This window comes from Thunnus albacares, chromosome 16 (assembly GCF_914725855.1).
Source record: "Thunnus albacares chromosome 16, fThuAlb1.1, whole genome shotgun sequence".
Lineage (NCBI taxonomy): Eukaryota > Metazoa > Chordata > Actinopteri > Scombriformes > Scombridae > Thunnus > Thunnus albacares.
In genome coordinates, this window is record NC_058121.1 from 17,105,477 (window position 1) to 17,126,139 (window position 20,663).

The following is a 20,663-nucleotide window of genomic DNA, read 5'->3' on the forward strand; positions in this document are numbered from 1 at the left end:
TTATGGTTAAAATATTCTAAGGGCAACCAGTGTCTCTCGGAGAGTTGGCTGGTAGTCAAATGTGGTTCGTAGAATACAGTTTTAGAACATTTTTTCTGGGAAAACAGCAGATGGCATTTGACTCGAATTAATGAAATTGCTCTTGGCAAGCTATAAATCCATGTAATGTAAAATGTACTTCATAAATGCTTTAGATTACTGGGTTGGCAGACATAAAATGAGTATATTTAGTTTAATTAGTTTATACAACCATAAAAATATACTTTCAAGTATGTGAGCATATATGTGAATAAAGCATTTGCTGCTCTGGTGGCTGAGACTTCACCATCATACTATCAATATCATATATGAGTTTGCTCCCAGTTAATGATGATTGCTGTTTTATGTACTCATCTCTCATTCTAATTTAATTCACCTCTGCTTGCAGAATATTATCTAATAAAGCAGAAATTACATTAAATGTCCTCATGCAGCCAGCTGAGTTTCATATCATTATTTGGCCGGCTCCAACTGGTTGGGCTTTGCCTTTGTGTTATTATTGTGATGTATTTCAGTAATTGCTAAAGCTGAGAGTCACTGGTTGGAAACACAACAGCGCCGCATGCTGGCTGTCGAGGTACATCACAACACACTGTGGGCAACTGAAAAATAACAGTTGGAAAAAGTGTGTGCGCAGGATTTTCTGAGCACAGACCCAAAGTATGGCAGTCCAGAGACAAAGAAGATAAAAGTACGTGTCTATCCACATGCACTCACCACTCACTTGCCTCTGCGTGAGCACTGGCACGATTCATTGGCCGGAATAATGAAGTACGTATGTGTACTTTGGTGAATACTTGTGTGAGTGTGCACACATATTTCCCAGGCTCTCTACCACTTCCTCCTCTCCTGGCCAAGGCATTTCTAAATAAGGAAGACAACCTCTATCTCTCTCTCACTACTGTATTTTCTCTTTTTCCTTCTTCTAAACACACATTAAAACTTCTTAACTTAATGGCCAAGATACATGGACGAAAGTTGGTAAGATATACATTGAGATTTATGTTTTTCTGCAGCACATTTTTTTCATGTCTTCAAGAGCAACAGTCATAAAAGTATTGAGACCACACACACAAAAAACACAAAGAGCCACATGACAAGTATAGATCAAACATTTACTCTTTTCCATACAATATCTTTATCACAACTTTCAGTAAAGAATGCATTTTGATTAGAAAATTTAAACCATCTTTTCATCAAGTCTTGATATGAAATACAAAGGAGAAATTTCTACCCTCACTGGCAACTACAGGCACCTCAGTTTTTTTGTTTTTTTCTTTCAGCTTCACACCACAGAGACCATTAAAACTGTATTCACACAGCAGAGTAGAGAGAACTTTCGCAGTCACACGCGCGCCAGCCAGGTGACAGAGGATTTCGCACCCGAGAAGGCGCAGAGAGAGAGATTACCGACTTGCGGGAGCGAGGAGAGCCCCAACGAGCCGGGCTTGTGCGATATCAGGATGAGCCTCTTCCATCCCGGTAGTTCATTAACATTCATGACAGGCCCGGTGTTCCTGTCAGACTTGATCTTCTTTCAGAGAGCAACAAGGATCCGTGTGGTTTCATTTCACATTTTACAATCACCTACTACAAATCAGGCTTTGGTACTAGAAGAACTGAATCTTGTTATTTCAGACAGAATTAAAACCGTAATTCTGAGTCACAATGTTATTTTTTTTTGTTATTCATCAGCTGGAATTCATTGATAAGTCTGTACCATATGTTTAAAGACATCATCAGATGCAACCGTCGACAGGACAAAAAGGGGAAAAAAATCTATTAACAGACACTGAGTAAAACCATGCTTCAACCTGAGGTTCGTCAAAACATACAGATACTGGAGGTCTTGTTAACGGTCACTTGAAACAAACTGACGGTTTAAATGTACCACAAACTTTCTACTCAAAAAGCTAAAAGCTATCAAAAGCAACTAGGTGAATGGCAGCATTCAGCACTGTAAATCTCAACGGCTACACTGATACAGAAGATACACTACACATACATGACTTAAAAGTCAGACCCTTCTTGTGTATAAATGTTGACAAATCCCAGTTTGTCACATTTTCTACCATTAATGACTCTGGACTTGATCAATTGGCAAAATGTCGACTTCAACACTGGCTCTGTCTTTTGATGCTACATCTCATCTGATTTCTAATTTTACAACCGAGTCTGAGTTATTCATGTCAAGAAAATCTAATTTCCTTTGACAACATCCAGTATTCAGACAGAAGTTTGAAAAAAAGCAATAGAAGTCAGACATGTTGGCCGACACTAACTGTGACTGATACTGCCCATATACAGTAATAACCCCATTGTTTCATAACTTTGGGTTTACAGTAAAAGTTCAGTCCTGTTTCTTAATACAGTCAACATTTCATTTTACCTCCTATGATATTTTTGGCCAACCAGACAGTTGATATGATTATCCACAAATCAACAAAACACAGCAAAACAAAACATCAGAGAAGAGATAAAATTCCTACCCTTTTACATTCATTTTACACCTATTCAAGGCTGTTTCTCGCTCTGCTTACATCCACCTCCCACCTTTTTTCAGTCTGTCCTCTCAGGGCCATATATAGGTAAGAGTTTAAAGCACTACTAAAGCCGTGCTGCTGCTCCCTCTTTCAAACTAAGAAACGGTGACTGTAAATATGTATGAGTGCCTTGCAAAACCTCATTGTAGTGGGATGCCCAAAATGGGAAAGATAAGCTTGTGCTCAGTGACAGTTAAAGGTGGGTAACATGGCCTCCTCTTGAACTGTTTTATCTGCAGCTCTGCAGCGTCACACACTTTGACCTTGCCGCCTTTGCTGTTGGCCCCAGGACCTGTCCATCAAACCGCCTGACGATTGGGACTGGCTCAGGCTGAACGAGAGGGCGGTGTGCGGCCTTCCCAATACTTCTGATATGCCGCTTGGAACATGTCCTTGCATCGCAGCTTTGCATGCAGCCGGGAGCAGATGAGGAACGAGCCGCCCATCTTGCGGTGCAGTGAGTACGTCTCCTCGGGAGGCGGCGTTAGCCGATGCCTGAGCATCACAGGGATGAGGTTGTGGATTCTCTCGGTGGTGGACTGGGCACCAAAGTCGAAGGGCTCTTCAGAGGCGAAGGCCTCACCAAGGATCATCACCGCATCCACATGGGCGTTCACCATCGCCTGAACATGGAAAGTAGAAAACACGCTGCATGACCAACTACACTAAAAGGTGACACTTTTATGGAGTATTTGCTTCAGAAGAAGAGCCTCACACATAAAGGTTATTGCAGCAAAGCAAACAAGTTAAAAGATTTGAGACACGGATGTTTTTGTTGTGCGAGTTTTGTCACCACCACATCCTATTTCACAAGCTTGTGGTTGCCACTTTTAATTTTCAAGGCAGCCCACTGATATGAAACATAGCCTTGACATAAAACAGACAGATAAAGTACAAAGAGATGTTTACCTTGGACTCATACCCAGTCAGGAACCTCATCTCAATAGATTTCTTCAGAACTCCCTCTCTGTCGCCCTCAGCAGCTGACCGGATAAGCTACAATCACAGACAGGTCATGAATGTCACTAACATTGTTTTAATCCCTTATCCAAAATTTGGTAATTTATAGTTTTTTCAAAAGTTTTGACTTGACAGTAAGATTTTCACAATGACGGTTCAATGTGAGACAAACTACACTACAGCATGTTTCCACCTTAGATTACAAAATGTCTTTTTCTGCAACAAAACAAAAACGAACAACAGCAGAAGTGGCAGTAACTTCCCAGGCAGCTTGTTTTAATTACAAAATACAGATTTAACACAGAGAAAAACTAACCTTTTTCGGTATTCATTATTATACGGTAATGCTGGAATACATGAAATTACATGACAATAAAGCTGATGGGTCTTACCTCTATGTAGACATCAGTGAAACTTTGATCAAATCCTCTGGTGGCTCCAAAGTCCAACAGTGCCACCTAGAGAAAAACAAACCAATGATCAACTATCACCTTCATTACTCTCAAATCTCGGTGTTGTATCTGTATTATTTAGACTGAAGACAGACTCACCTTGTGTGTCTGTGGATCATAGAAGAAGTTGGACCAGTTCGGGTCGGTCTGCATGTACCTGAACTCAAACAGCTCTCTGAGGCACAACACCAAGATGTTCTGACAGATCTGAAACAGAGACAAAGATATATAGATCCTATTGTTGTTCACTGGTATTAATAATATATTAATTTGGGGACATTTTAAAGCTGCAAAATGCCAATGAAGTTCAATGCACTGAGGTCAACTAGGAAACAGAGAAATGTTAAGGGGTGAGGGGAGCAGGGAGATATGGGAGGGAACAAGACAAGAGGGAAGAAAACTGTGTAAAAGGGATGCAGTTCTCTTTCCCGCCACTAGAGGCCCATCTTTCTATCCAGATATGAAAGTTTCTACAAGGAACATTCATTTTGTGTTGATTTTAGCAGCCCCTGCTGACAAAATCGGTGGTGTTTTCCTGGAATGAAGACTACATTTCCCATGAGCACCACTGCCTCATGTCATAAAGATCTTGGGTAGCGCGTGCGTTTGTTTTGGAAGTGAGTGAAAGAAAGACACTACTTGCTTTTAATGCTATTTTTCCGCATAGTGACGAGGTAATATATCTGTTTATGGCTATGTAAGATTAATAATTGTAATATGATGATGGTGACGCAAAGTAAACTTTGTTTTAGTATCATTCATACATCTGTAAGGCTGCATTCACACCAAATCCAGCAATGCGGCATCTTCCCGGAAGCTTGTGCGGAGGTGTGAGCGTGTTTATTTGTGCTTTAGAGCGTAACTGCTGTGAAACAATCAGAAAGTAACGTGTCATTTCTCTGATTTACACCTTTGCTCTTGCTACATCGCCACTCACTCTCTTCATTCACTCTCTAGCTTGCTCAACCACCACTTCTCAGCTCGTTCATACTCTCTCTCCTTTTTCTCTCATCTTTGTTAATATGAGTGAGGAAGCCAACAACAAGTCTAACTTTACTTTTAACGTTATTAAATGAAGAATGATGCCCTCCCCTCGTCCTAGTAACGTCTTTGTTCTCCCTCATGCTAATGTTACATGTAATGTAAACATTGGCTCTTCCAGTCTGCGTGCCGTTAATTGTTTCATCTGATTTTGCGGGGAATTTAGAATAACTGTATGGAAAAAGCTGATCTTCTCGCTGATGGTCTCATTTGCTTATGTTGGTCATATAGAGGCATCAGAGGCATCATGAGACTCTCTCAAAACCAGTTAAAAGCTCCTAGTAGTAACTTTAATTGGAAAAAAATATTTCTTTGTCGTCACACACATCCCTCTGAACACATTAACTGCTGTGTTTATTCCCAGCTCACTGCACCCATTAGTCAGCTAAATTCCTATCCATGTGTATATTAGTCATACCTCTTCCTTCAGCTCCTGTGTGAGGTTCTCCGCCTGGTCCAGAGGAAACCCAGAGACAAGCTCAGTAGTCAGGACATGGCTGCTGCTCAGCTCCTGGATCACCTCTGGTACATAGAAGAACGGATGGTCCTTCAACAGCTCCCTGGATTAAGGAGATGAGGGTAATCCGTAAACAGTATCAAATCTATATGGTTGATTTGTGGTAGCACTAAAGAAACTAATTTGGGAGACTTTCTAGATTGTGGCAGATAAGCACTCAGACACTTGCAACATATTGCTCACCTAAATTTATTTGCACACTTGGCTTCTCTGATATAGTCGCACTCCAGTGCTAGCTCCTTTCTCATCACATCTATCATGTGCTCTGGAAACAGACCTAAAGAGACAGAAAGACACAAACAGAAGGGGAGACAGTGAAAGACGAGCCTTCACGTGCCAAAAACAGGTGGAAGAAGATAAGAGAAGCGTACAGGACAATAAAACAGGAGCAGATGGAGAGGTGAAGGCACAAGAGAATTGAAGTGAATGAGACAAACAGTAACAGGCAGTGTTGAGTAACACTGAGTGTGTTTGTGCACGTGTGTGTCGTCTGTGTAGAAATAAGAAGGTGGAGCATGTTTGTGTTTGCATACATGTATGTGACTGTACCTTCAGGTAGGGCATTGCTCATATTTAACACCGTCATCAGGTTGTTGACATCACTGTTGATACTCTGAGCCACACCGGGATACTGGCGATGAGCAGACAGAACAACAGAAGAAGAGGAAAGGAAAGAAAAACCTTTTTTAAATTTAATTGTAATCATAAAATAAGGGGGAAAAAAGCTGTTAGCATTTTGTTATTAATGTCACTTGAAGGTTTTTCTAAATGTCTTCACAGTATAATGAAATCATAACTTTGGGCTGTAATTATCATCTATAATGAGATAATTATAATACCATTACAACACATTTTACTGGCATATCCTTTATAAGATCTAAAAAGATTTATTTCTAACAACTGAGATGGCAATTAGACACATAAATTCTGTAAAGTCATAAAATAACATTTGCTCAGATGTTTCTCAGAGAGAAACCACATGCAACTGATTTGTCTCCGTTCTGATCTGTAAACAAAGTCTATAAACAGACCAGAGAGATCAGATTCTGCATGGTTTCTCTCTGCATGTGTGTATGAGCACATGAGAAAGAGAGACAAACAAATGTGAGACACACTCTCCGGTTACAGTGTTTGTCTTCATAACATGGGAATGCTCTGTGTACACACACACACACACACACACACACACACATGCTCAAAGCCAACCTGTATTTTCATGGCCACCTCCCTGCCGTCCTTCATCCTCGCCAGGTGAACTTGGCCAATGGACGCCGCTGCAAACGGACGCTCTTCAAATGACTCGAGCTTGTCTCTCCAATTAGGACCCAAGTCACTGTTTAATGCTTTCTGTAGAAGGTCAGACACATGAACAGAAGAGTGTAAATACGGGTACGTTGACAGGTGTTTTATAATTTTTTTCAAGCCTGGCCAACTTGGATTCAAGTCAGTTGTTTTAGTATTATTTTTAGTATTGACATATTCAACTTAACAACAATAACAACTTAATTCAATAACAACATCATCAACAACAGTCCACCTTTAGAGATAGATTTTCAGTTTCTAATTTCATCTTTTAACTGATGTTGTTATGAAGTTAAACATGAATTCAGTGTAATAATGATAATAATAATAAAATACGCCTTTATCAAATGACAACTGCCAACTGATGCAAAAGAAATGAAAAGAAAAAATCCTTACCGTCATTTGTTTGATTGGCATGAAGTCAGCACTCTGTCTCACACGCTCAAAGATCTTGGCGAGTTGAGGGTTGATGAATGCATCATCTGAAACAGGAGTGGGTTAAATAATGAAATCCTCTTATCATGTATGTGTTATCTTGTATTATGATATCAATATACTGTATATCATACTGTAATTATCTGGAGAACAAATTCAAAAACAATTTATGGAACATGAATGTCTGTTTTTGGCATCCAGTAAATTAAATAACTGACAAATCAAATTTAAATCATATCACCCAACTCTAATCTCAAACACAGAAACACACAAGGGTTTATTGAACTGAGCTGAATTAAATCAGACCAAGAGACTAACTAAGAATATCAGTCTAAAGTCAAGTGAAATCACTAAAGACTCCATGTTTAAATAATATCTTAAGAAAAAGCTAAAAATATGAGGGAGCAAAACTACAAACTGTATTCTCAGATTTAAAATAGTTTGCAACCTCTAAAGGTTAACACTATGGTAGACATGTGCTAAAGGGTACAATGGTTGGACGCATAATCATCCGGCCTATCTGAAAACAAACCTCAACTGCATTCCTGCCATAACGGATAAATGTCAGCAGTGCATATTGAAGACCACTGCAGGGATTTTTAGCCTCTAGATTTACAGCCATGTTTCCGTGTTGCCAGTTGTTGCCTATTATTAAGTCTTTTTCAACCTTTGTCCATTTCGCGTTATGTGGGAGGAGCAGCGAGGTTGTGTGTGTCCAGCTACAGAGGACTGCTGTGACCCTTTTGTATAGAATTTAAGGATCGACTTGTCACCACCTCAGAGAGAGTAAAGCTGTGACACCCTCCCCCCAAACCCAGTCAATCCACTGTGCTGAAACCTGATTATCAAACATTCTGCAGCCAATGTCCTTTTCTCCTCTACTCATGTTTTTGTGTTACATTTATCGCACTATAATGTCTGAATGCCAAGGGACAAAGGTCGCCTGCCAAAGTCAGGCAGCGGGGTCCGTAGTGATAACCAAAAATAATGATATGTTATCCGACCCGGCTGCTTTACCTCTGTGTCAGGATGTTTACTGCCATCGGATTTCCAGTCTTTGACTTCACCAGTTGTATAATCTGTCGTACGGTATGTTCAGCAACGCAAACAAGCAATAACTTACACTGCAGTTTCAAATATAAGCTGTTGCTGTTGCTGCTGCTATCTGTATGTTTGACACAGAATACAGAAAACAATCACCAGCTCACCAAAACTGTAGCATCAGGAAAAACACTGTATCCGTGCTTAGTAAATCAACTGCAGCTTATTGGCACAGAACAGCTGACACAAACTGATAATCACTGACCAGCAAAAACCAGACTTCTGTGCCAGCTTTCTTCACTGATAGTTGTCTGTGATGCAGGGTTTACTGTGCTGTACAATTTCTGCTTGAAACACAGTGCAGGGATAGAGCACTTTCTAATTATACATGAGGATTAGTGGCCTCTACGGCTGGTGGAAGCAGTACGTGTATGTGTGTAATTTTTTGGACTGTGTTTCCTCACTGGATGGTTGGCATATCAAGACTGTTGCTGCACAATATCAAAGTAAGAATTTCAGAAGCTCTACCGCAACACGCATTAATGAATTTATATGCTTCTTCTTCTGCTTTCCTTACTTTCTCCCTCACCACCCTTCTCTCTTTCATTTGTTTCCACTTTGACTCTCATCTTTTCCTTTTCTTTTATTTGTGTACGTGTGGGTTCGTCACTCACCTTGAATGCTGAGCATCTGTCCGAGTTTTAATGCCGCTCCTCTGACTTTGCACAAAGTTCTGACGATGCGTTCGGCGTTGGCCTCGGACAGAAACGGGCTTGAGTCCAGAACAGACTTTTTATTTTCACCTGCAGCAGCATAAAACAAGCGCAGGAAAGTTTAGGTTTCATACAAAATGGTTCCTGTTACATACAATGCCTGTTTTTAAAGCACCATCTCAACACTCTGCAGGGTGTTTTGACATCGAAAACAAACTTTTTTCTGTTTTATGTTTGTGTAAAGTCTTTTAGCATCAATCAAAATCCATATCAGTAGTTTTAGGTTCAGGTTCATATACAGCATGTGCATGTGCTTACGTATATAACCACAGTGAGCATCTGTGTGTATATGTGTCAGTAGGTCGTCAGGTAGTGTGGTTGGGTATGTCTGAAGCAGACTTCAGAGGCTTTAACAGAGATTTACCACACACACACACACTTATGAGTGTGTTCAGAGTGTCCCTGCTGGATTAAAGCACACACACACACACACACACACACACACCAGCAAACAGACGCACAAATGCCACCGATTTACGCCTGTACGCTCTGTTTCAGCTTAGCTCCGTTTTTTGGATTAGCAGGCTCAAAGTGCAGAGCAGGAATGTCTGTTTAGGTGGCAGGTTGGTGAGGGAGGCATACAAAAAGAATGTAGTGGCTGCATGTATCTGCCTACATGTTACGACAGGCATGGAGGATAGTTCTGCAAACAAATAATGTTCACTTGCATAATAGCGCTATTAATCAGGAGGCAATTGCAAAATATCTACTTGTTCTTACCATCTTATCTTATCTTACAGACACAAAAGTATTCTGAATTTATCTCTCTGATGAGGCCTTATTACTTTAATAGCACATTTACATGATGATCCTAACATTTCCTGTACACGCAAATATATTTCAATGCACTCAGAAAGAAACAACTATAATCTCAGCAACATAGTATCATAACTAGCCACATGATTTAGCACTAAAGAGAATTAATACTTGAGTATCACAAAAATACCTGAATATCAATGTTAACAGTAAACCTTGCTGTATATTTCTTCTATACACAACAAGATAAGGCTGTAAAAGCTATTCATTGTACATAGGCTGTGTGTGTGCAAGTGTGTGTGTTTGTGTGTTACCTGCTGCAGCGGCACCAGTGTGTCTCATGGTCTTCTTAGCGACTTCTGCCAGCGCTCCAATACCCAAACCTACAGCTAAACCTGGAGCAAAAACACAGACAGACCAACAACACAATTAAAGAATATTATAAAAACTCTAATGTAGCAATGTGCTCATCGTGTAACAGGACATTAAACTTTGTAAAATGGTGTATATTTGTGAGTAATATCACAAAAACTTAAAAGAAACATAAAAGCACACAGTTGCACAGTGAGACTGTAAAAACATCCATTCAGTGAGTCAATTGGTCAGTGTGTGTGTGTGAATGTCCCATTCAGGCAGCTGTCTGAATGGGACATTCACACCATAAACTTGTCAGAATATTCCACCAGTGCTCGGCGATGTCTCTGTGTGTGCATAAATAAATATATGGAAGCCATCTGTTGTCTCTGAAGAACATCACTTGCATCAACATAACATATGCAAAAGATAATGTGAGACAAATAAAAGATAAACACTGATTAACTCAGCATTGTGTGATGACAGAACTGTAACAGCTGCACTTCTGCCATTCAAACAGAGCAGAAGGAAATTAAATCATGTGGCAATTAGTCTTCTGAAATACTGTCTGAAATAAATATTCTAGCTGATGAAGAAAAGGAAAAGGGCAAGACTGTGAGAGTTGTTGTCTGTAAGCGAGTTCCTCAGATCCCCGTCTCCACCTTACATAACTCAGCATTACATAATCAGTTAGTCAGCGGTCTCTGAAGCCACAAATCTGAAATGCAACAGCAGACGGACAAATCAAGACAGTGTGGCTCTGTGTCCTGTATACAAGTTGACTAAGCATTCCTTCATTGGTCAAAAACACGTTGGAGACGGCTTGGCTCCGAAGGAACGAGGCAGTGCGCCACACTTTCCGGAAAATGTGTTGGCATCTTTGTTCGGTATACAGTATGTGTGTTTGTGTGTCTGTGTTTCCTTCTGTAACCTGACAAAGTATAATCTTTCTTTTCCATGACCCACGTACTTTGTCATCTTACAGCATTTGTGTTCCTGCTTTAAGTGGGGATTTCAAATGTGCAGCAGTTGGTAGCAACTTGCACACATAAACACTTGCACAGCAGATGAGCCATCATCGTGTCACTCTATATATATAAATATATACAAACTAGCTGCCAAACAGAGATCAGCGTTTCCTGCTGAATCTCTGAGTGACACAAATTTTTTTCCAGACCGAGCACAAGTGTCTGTCTATCATTTGAGACAGCCGTGTGTTCAAACTGTGGCTGCTGGACACTATTTACACAAGACTTTTAAAAGAGAGAGTTCTTTTTTCCATCATTTGGTATTCAGAACCTCAGCAAACCTTTGAAGGCAGTGATATGCATGACAACAGAAAGGACACACCTAAGCAAGGTTGTTGTAATCTGTTGCCAGAGAGCCTGCCAACAGATTTATGATACTATAAATCACTTTTGCTGCTTCTTCTCAAACTTAAGTGTCTGAAATCTGCATTCCTTCTCTCCACTTGCAGCTGTGAATAAAACATGACCAGGCAAAAAGAAAGAATAACCTGTATAACTTTGTCAACAAACATTGCAGGAGAGTGAAGGACAGACCGAGGCCACATTCCTCCACCCCCTCTCTTCCCCTCCCTTCCCCTCTCCACTCCTCTCCAACACCTTCTAAATATTACAACTGTCAACATACAGAACCAACGCAGCCCTGCCCTTTGCGTTTCACTATAGCCTGTATAACTCATAGTCGTTTGGTATGTGCTGCGGCTTAATTCTGCTGCATATATTTTTGTTGGCAGTCCAGTATGACTCATCTGTTCTGAGTATACTTTGACACACAGTTATGTTTTTCCTCTCTCTGTCCTTCTCTGTCCCACTTTATTCCACCTGTTAACTGATCCATCAACCCTCTGTAATGAGGCTCCAAGCTGCTGATCTACGAGCTCTGGCGTGTCACATTAAACTACACCCGAGGCAGGTTGTGAACATTTCACTAAGCTTGTGTGACCATTTTCACACTGAAAAAAAACAAAAACAAAGACACATCCTGTCTAGATAAGACTTAGAGACTAGAACATGCTTTCATCAGATAAGATGTCACCTTCACACTAAATATTTTGCAATGTTAAGCAATACACACTGTAAATTATACCAAAACTAACCACAATGTACAAGGCATGCGCGGCATTGCTAAGTCGGCACCATGACTAAGTTACAACTGCTAGTTTTCCTACAATTGAAGGCTTTGTTGTACATTTATTATTTAAGAAAATCACTGCAGAGACCTTGAGAGGGTCATTCAGTGTCATAAGACGAACTACCTTAAACCCAGTGACCCCGGCTTAAAGGGGGGTGGGAGGTAACAATCAGAGTGAAGATTACAAGGTTAAGATAACTTTTCAAATCCTCAACAAGTCCATTTCATGTCACATTACACATTATTAGAAATTTAGTTGACTAGTTGTAAAATGTGATTCAGTGGTTGATTATTATTCATCACCATGATGTAATATTATGTAAACACAAATAGTTTTTCATGATTCGCATATCCACTGTGTTTTGCTGGCATTACTTAAAGGAGCAGTGTGTGGGATCTAGTGGCATCTAAGGCATCATTGCAGATTTTAACCCCTCACCCCTCCCTTTCTAGTGCATAGGAGACTAGCGTAGTGTAGGAAACTCGTGGAAGGCCCTCTCTAGGCCATTGTTTGGTTTGTCCATTCTGGGCTACTGTAGAAACATGGTGGTGCAACAAGGCGGCATCCATGGAAGAGGACCCACTCCCTTTGTAGATATAAAGGGCTCATTCTAAAGTAATGAAAACACAATGATTCTTATTTTCATGACATTATACACTAATTAAATGCTAAATGCCACTAAATTCTACACACTGCACCTTTATGGCTTATCTGTCTGATTTACTAGAACGACCAACCAAACAAGGCTTTATTTTACAATGTTATACTGTTTGTATTGACAGACAGAAAGACGGAGAGGTGTACTTGCACACAGGCACACATACCTACTGTCACAGACAGACAAAGAGCCAAGATTCAGTAAGAGTAAGAGTTGTGTTACCTCCAAAGTTGGCCAGTCTGCTAAGCCGGGTCACTGGTACTTTCCTCTCTCTGGCTCTCTCGCTCAACTAAAGAAGACAGAGCAGTAAAGATTCATTTCTATGTACATGTCATAAGTGTGAACAGAAAGGTATGTGGTTTACGTCCGTGTTTATGCGTGTGTTTGGGAATAGGAACTGAGAAATAGGAATTACCATCTGTTTGTGTGGTTTGGTCTCAGCCCTCTTGCCCTGTCTGGCTTTATCGATGTCTTCGGCTGTCAGCCCTCCAACTGTGGACGGGTCCTGATGGTAGCTCCTAACTTGTTTGATCGAATGCTGACAGTGAAGCTGTCCCCACATATGCCTGTTCAGATTGTGGTTGTAGAGATGATGATTTCCTACGAAACGCCTGACATGCACACAGCAAAAATGATTAACTTCATCCTCGAAAGAGCAGAAAAATCTCTGAAAAAACTGCAGTTTGTAATTGAATAAGAGACTTTTTATACCTGGAGTCATGGTGGTAAGATCTGGTCTGTTTAAACTGGTTGCTAGGATCTTTGTATCCTTCAAACAACGACTGTTTCCCACTAACATGGCTCCCTTCTGCTGCACTGTGCTTGGTGGCTCCCTCATCACTGCTTCCTTTGTGATCTGTCATAAAGTCTGCACCTTCCTCCTTGAACTCATCGTTAGGAAAGTCGAAGTCTGACTCTGAGGAAGAGGCTTGCTGCTGGCCAGATAGCTCCTGGACAGAAAAAACACATAAACACTCTTACAAAATGAAAAGATACTCACAGTATACTCTTGATATTTAATGCAATATACAGCTCTTTACGACTCTGTACTCCCAATTCACGTTATTAAACATACACATAAGCACGCGCACCTGCATTTTCATCATGGCAGCAGAGAGGCCTTGCTCAGCAGCCGATTGGACGCTTTGAACAGCAGCACCAACACCTGGAACTAAATATCAAAGAAGACTCTTGTTAGCTCTTCAGTACAATAGAAACTAACTATACAGAAAGAAATATCAATGTTAGTGCCCATTATAAGTGCAAGACAATAAAAATATGGTGGAATTTATTTAAACTGCGGTATGTCAATGTATCACATTTAGCTTGCTAGCTACCATGAACTTACAATTAGGTGACAGAAGATGCTAATTTGGTTTACTCCACAGTGGCTTACTAGCACTAGTCCTTCCAAAACATGCTACAAACACTAACATTTTCATTTATAGTCCTTTATATTTATGGAAGTCTAGTATATTTGTACATTATCAAGTCTTTCATATACAAAAATAGCTTGCTAGCATTTACCTCTCAACCAAAATATAAATGCCAAAGACAAATGCCAAAACTTTTATTTCCATAATGTGACAATGACCTGTGGAAGATAAATAATTGCTGGAGAAACACGCTGTATTTTTCTAATTTAGGAAGTAAATGTTGAACTCACCTGTCCCATTGCGCAGGGTGTTGCTCTGTGTTTCTATCACTGCCTGGCTGAGCTTAGCTAAGCCTCGCATCAATAACATCATATCACCTGCCATGATGGACTAGAGATAGAGACAGAGAGAGAGAGGGAGGAAAAGAAAAAACAACAACAACAAAAAAAAACACATTAGTTACATTATATCTCCATACAAAGCAGGCCTGGTAATGTGGAGGGGTTCATGCTGTACACTGACAATAAAGAGACAGACAGAATGAGAGGTCACATATCTAAATGTGTGTCATGAACAAGCGGCAACCTCAGGGGCTGAAAAATGAAGCCAACACACAGGTGCCAAAAACTCCTCCCCAGTTCTATAGCAGAAATAAACATGTTTACAGCCTGGTCTTGTTCAGCGCTTGGTTGTACTAAAAGTACTATTCAGTTTTTCTGGTAAGTACATTTTCTTTTAATGGCTTTAAGCCTGTTTTTCAGTAGTGAAAATTAGCATTAGCATTATCACAGCTAAGCAGAGACTGTAAATGCACTGTGCTAACCAAGCTAGCAGCTAGCATTAGGGTCAGCTCCACCCTCTTGTCCAAATATGGTCACTTCTGGCTCAAAAAAATCCAAGATGGCGACGGTCAAAATGCAAAGGCTTCAAAACAGGAATCTAGAAACCAATTGGTGACGTCATGGGGGCGACGTCCATTATTATTTACAGTCTATGGTCATGAACATGTCAGGAAAGATGAGAGGAACACCGAGAGAAATATATACAGATAGACAAGAAAGCAAATGGAACGAGAAGTAAAACCTGTCGTCAACACGCTTTGCGCTGCCAAGTAGAAACAAGCACACTCACCAGCGCACAGCTGTCACATCTTGAAACGACTTTAATACTTTGTCTAAAAATACTCGTGACTTCCAATCCTTGAGTGTGCACACACATGAAAGGTGAGGGGAATGCTGTGCATGCGTGACAGCTGTGGATGTATGTGTATGTGATCCAGACCTGGATCTGAAAATATCACTGCAAACTAAGAGGGAGAAGTTCGAGAGCTGCTGGCTGTTGCCTGCTCCAGCTATTTCTGTGCACGAGCTAATGTGGGTGCACGTGTTTGGTTCATGTACCTCTCTCTATTTCTCTCTGCTGATATGACTGTGAGATTGTTTTCTACTAAGGCCAATCTAAAAATATTCCACAATTTAATTCCAAGAGTTAATCTGGTGTATCTTTTACAAATAGTTATGACAAGATGAAATAGTTGGCACTATACCCGCACATTTACTTTAGCTTGAATATACTGTTAAGTCCATTTAGGACACAAAGAGAAGGTCATTTCACTCCTTTCATCTCTCCGACATTTATCTAATCGTAGCTCCCGATGCATTCTTCTCTGTTACAATCTGTAGCGTTACTGTGGGTTTTTGTTAGTGTGTTACAGGTGTTGTTGAGTGGGTGTGACAACATGCTTCAACACAGCTCAGCTGGGATTCAGGCCAGTGGAAAAAGCTGGTGCTGAAAGAGTCAAAGCAATATGTCTGTGTGTGTGTGTGGGGTTGTGTATGTGAGCTGCAGCACACATACACACACTGAGTCAGTAAGTGGGTCATCTGTCCTCCTTCAGGGCAGCTCTGTGTTTTCAGATGGTGGACATAAGACCAGGGGTTGGCATAATTGTGACACGAAGTAACAGCATGATCTCATGGGATATATATTTATATATATATACACACACACACACACACACACACACACACACACACACACACATATATATATATATATATTTGTGGAAATAGAAACATTACACAAATTGACTTGTGCCTTATTTTTATTAATTGATTTATTTAATTGCTGTTGTTTTTTGCATGTTGTAACCAAATAAATCTATCCAAGTAGAGTTATTACTCCCAACCCCTATCTAGCAAAATCCTGCAAGATCTCCTGCTAGGCAGGAAATTTATATATGAAGTTAGTACTGAAGCAAAAATTAAACTTTCTAATGCATGCCTGTACACAAATGTCTTGGCGCACATACAGTATAAGCAACAGCCTCTCCCATCATCCCTGCATTCTTGCACTTTGATGCACGCAACTCTTCATTGACAACCAAGAAATAGTGTGATTATTTTTTATTGGGTAATAAGTTATGTCTGCCTATGTTGTGCTGCTGATACCATGCACTGATTGTTTCTTTTTCCCCACGATATACCGAACACAAACCACACCAACTTTGATCGTGTGGCCTTTAAATTGAAGAGAAAGCTGAAAAAATGCATATCAACGGTCATGGAAAATATAAAATCTTGTGCTTCATACACGGCTACAACAAACACACTTCAATCAATGCGCAGTTCTGCACTGGTTGAATAAATTTCACTTGCAAAAATCAGATACCATCAGGGAGAAGTTACTGTTTACAGCAAAATGTAATCTACAGTATTGAGCAACTTCCTATTAGTCAATGTGGGTGTGTGCTCTGTCTAGATGCTTGTATGCACCTAGACAGATGAGAGGACACAATCTCTCTGAAAAGCTAGGAATAATGTAGAGAAGAGAGGGGAGCAGAAGAGAGGAGCTAAAAATTATGATGCCCAGTGACAGAGAGATCACTACAAGGTTTTTTTGTGAAAGCGCACTGACTGTGATTAAGCACGGTATTGTATAGCGAACGCACGCACCTAATCCTCAGCTGCTGTCTGGGCTCTACTGCTGTACCTCCACAAGCTGTTGACTCACTGCTATGGAAATAGCCTGCAGTCTGTATCAGCATGTGTGTGTGAACGCTGGCTTACCGATAGGCTCTCGTCACTGCCCTTGACTACTGATCCTGAGCCAGAAAGTGGGAAATGTTTCCCTTGTTAGTGTGCAGTGGTGAACCACCACAGCAGCGACGTCACCACCGTTAACAGGGGAGACGTGAATAAAGTCACATTTCCTACAAGACTACAAAACAGGGGAGGTCCTGCCTTTGAGTATTTTACTGAAGGACCAAAAAACTTCTTGTGCCAAAACCTCTACCATGTACTGTAACCTGTAGAGTAGAAATACATAATCTATGTGTGACATTATATTGACAATGGGAAAGAAATCTTAAAACAATTACCCTTTACTGTCTTTTTCATATTTTTGGCAATTGCAAGAATACTGTTCTCAGTTATTGTAGGTTATTGAGGTGTTGGACCTGTAATTCCAGTTCTTGGTTCGTCTAATGTTTATATGTAAAAACTGAAATTCCTCCAATTACAATTCATTCATGCATTCACATACTTCCCATACTTGCAAACGGGTAAAAGAAATAGAGCCTGCAGTATAATATTAACCCTTAAATCAGCCCCGATTATATACTGGTCGATCTTAGCTATTTGTAGACATATCGGCATCTGTGCATATGTCAGCCGATAATTGATAACCAGCGTCAGTACAGAAATACTCCAGATATGTTACTTTAAAAACAAGTGTCTCCATTACAGCTTGTCCTCCAGGGACCGCTGACAAAAACATTTTTGAAACTCAAATATGAATAGTCTATAAAACTGTATTGGTCTGGCTAAAGTATACAGTTAATAAAACTCATATAACAAGGACAGTTCAGACTGATATTGATCATTTTAAACATAGACTAAAAACCATCTGTTGAGTCTGGCTTTCATGTAGTGTTTTATAATTGTATTATTATATACATCTTATTTATTATCATCATTATTATTTGTTTTGTTCTATTTTATATTATTAACATTTTCATTTTGTATTATCATCTATTTAATTTGTGTAGTATTTTATCATTTTATTGTTGCCTTATTCAATAAACTCTTTTGCTTTTTCATTTTTTTGGTATGCATTAGTCTCCAAATCCATATTTACCATCCTGTCAACAACTTGTAAAGCACTTTGAACTGCATTTTACTTCCTGATTGCTTGACTGATTGATTGATTGATTGATTGAAAGTTAGCCAAAAGGTTATTCCTCGACAGATACTCACCCTAAGGATATAAAAAGGTACAAACACAATTGGTACATATTGTAAACATGTTGTCAGTATATTATGAGAGTATTCAACGTGTTTTCAGGTAAAGTTTAGTTGAAATTACATAACCTATTGATAATCAGCCAAAAGCAGTTAGTTTATGTTTTATAGCTACATTACATAACATCCCTTCACACACAAACTTCTAAATACTCCATCATACATGCAGTTGTTGTAGTATTATTAAACTTTAAGACAGTTATGTCACAAAAATCCTCTAAATGACCAGTTTCATATATGTGCTACCAGCACTGTGTCCCATCTGAAATCTATGTTTATTAGTGAACTTCCTCGTGGGGGTGTAACCACACGGCTGCGACAACACGCGCCCTCAGCAACGTTGTTGACTGATAATTATTCAAACTAACCTCACAACTGCTAGAAAAAAGATGACTGAGATTTACAAGTGTGCAGCTAAAATACTTTTCGGGACTAATTCACTGCTGCGTTGGCGGGTCGGTGAAGTTCAGCAGAAGTGGGGCGGCCATGGACGGAGGGCGCGTCAGCACGCCGCCTGCAGAGGGTCTATTATTTATTTATTTATTTGTTTATCTATCAGCACGCTTTAAGCTAGTCTGAGCTCGAGGCAACTGTGAACAAGGCAAACTTTAAAAAAAATAAGCTGATGCACGACAATCTGTCGCAGTGTACTCACCAGCAGCTGTTATGCAGGGTCTGTCCTGCTTGTTTGTCCAACTCTGTCTGAAGAGGTCAAACGCGACAGAAACAATCACTCTATTTTATTACATCAAATTAACATCGCTCTTTTTTTTTACAGGACACAGTTATGTTGCAGCATGTGTTGCAGGTAGTCTGTCGGTCGACCTCCTACTCTTCTTCCTCCTGCTGCTGTTGCTGACAGTGTTTAATCCAGTTTGTCTCTCTCTCTCTCTCCACCACGAGGTCAAACCTTATTTACCAACTTCACAGAGCAGCCAGAGCCGTGAATCGACACAACCCACTCATCTGACCCTCACTGCTGTTTGTAGCATACACAAGCTCTCGTGTTCACACAAACATGCACATTTTGTACAATCTCTTACATATAATTGTATTTTCTTGAACTGTATTTTAATAGTTAAGTTAAATATCGTTTCTGCATGTGTACGTGTACTTATTACACCCGTTTGCACTTATTTTCTCTCTGTTTTCTATGCAATTTCCCTTTCTTCCCATCTGGATTCATGAAAACACCTTCAAAATCTAACCTGGCCTCATTTTACAATCTTTAAGTAGGCATAACAGTTTATTTCACCCCACAAACATGCACCCAGCTGCTTAGCTAAACTGGATTTATGCACGGCTCTGGTTTTGCGCTTCTGTCCCGCCCATTCTCTCTTCCTATTGGTTGTCGTCGTCTGTTGACAGGAGGTGGAGGCTGGAACGCGGTTTCTCATTGGTTCATCGCCGCAACAAAAACAAAGTGCAGGTTTTAATTCCGTATTGTTGAGAACAAATTAAACTTTTACAGAGGCTACCCTCGGTCAAGAAGCACATCCAAACACAAAGACCACACAGCTGCCGAACATAGAAATAAACTGTATGTCGACGGTTAAATGAGCCTCTGCTGCCACCTGCTGGTAGTAAGAGGAAAGCACCTATACTGCAAGTACTACTGAAATTAATTAAAATGGGTTTTCAAAGTCTGAGACTGTGGGCCTCTCCGCAAACGGCGGCAAACGGCATCCCTTCAGTCTTGGTTTACTTGCTTAGTTTCGCTCAATTCCTGGATGCCTGTGGGATCATGATTATGTTATTTGATCCCATTGACACTCAACAACTGAGCCAAGATAGCCTGATATTGCTGCTTGACATACTTCAGACTACACCAAATACATAAAAAAAAGGTTTGTCTGAAGGCATTTATTTGTTTCTGACTCTGGGAAAGTGGGAAGAACAGTACAAACTCCCAAAACTACTGTATCTCTGAACTATCTCTTTAACCAAATCACACACA

General features: G+C 40.2%; 1 protein-coding gene across 1 annotated transcript; it reads right to left on the minus strand.

Moving 5' to 3' along the window:
* Positions 1-1,135: 1,135 nt before the first annotated feature.
* Positions 1,136-19,600, minus strand: coq8aa (coenzyme Q8A, genome duplicate a). The gene is made up of 17 exons (XM_044376676.1): positions 19,362-19,600; positions 14,696-14,795; positions 14,121-14,200; positions 13,741-13,979; positions 13,445-13,640; positions 13,252-13,318; positions 10,174-10,254; positions 9,005-9,133; positions 7,251-7,336; positions 6,759-6,899; positions 6,102-6,183; positions 5,736-5,829; positions 5,454-5,595; positions 4,094-4,201; positions 3,935-4,000; positions 3,492-3,578; positions 1,136-3,205 (listed from the first exon to the last, which is right to left on the minus strand). Exons 2-17 carry the CDS (start codon positions 14,787-14,789, stop codon positions 2,909-2,911), a joined length of 1,989 nt encoding a protein of 662 aa, XP_044232611.1. The 5' UTR covers positions 14,790-14,795; positions 19,362-19,600; the 3' UTR covers positions 1,136-2,908.
* Between the last annotated feature and the right edge of the window lie 1,063 nt (positions 19,601-20,663).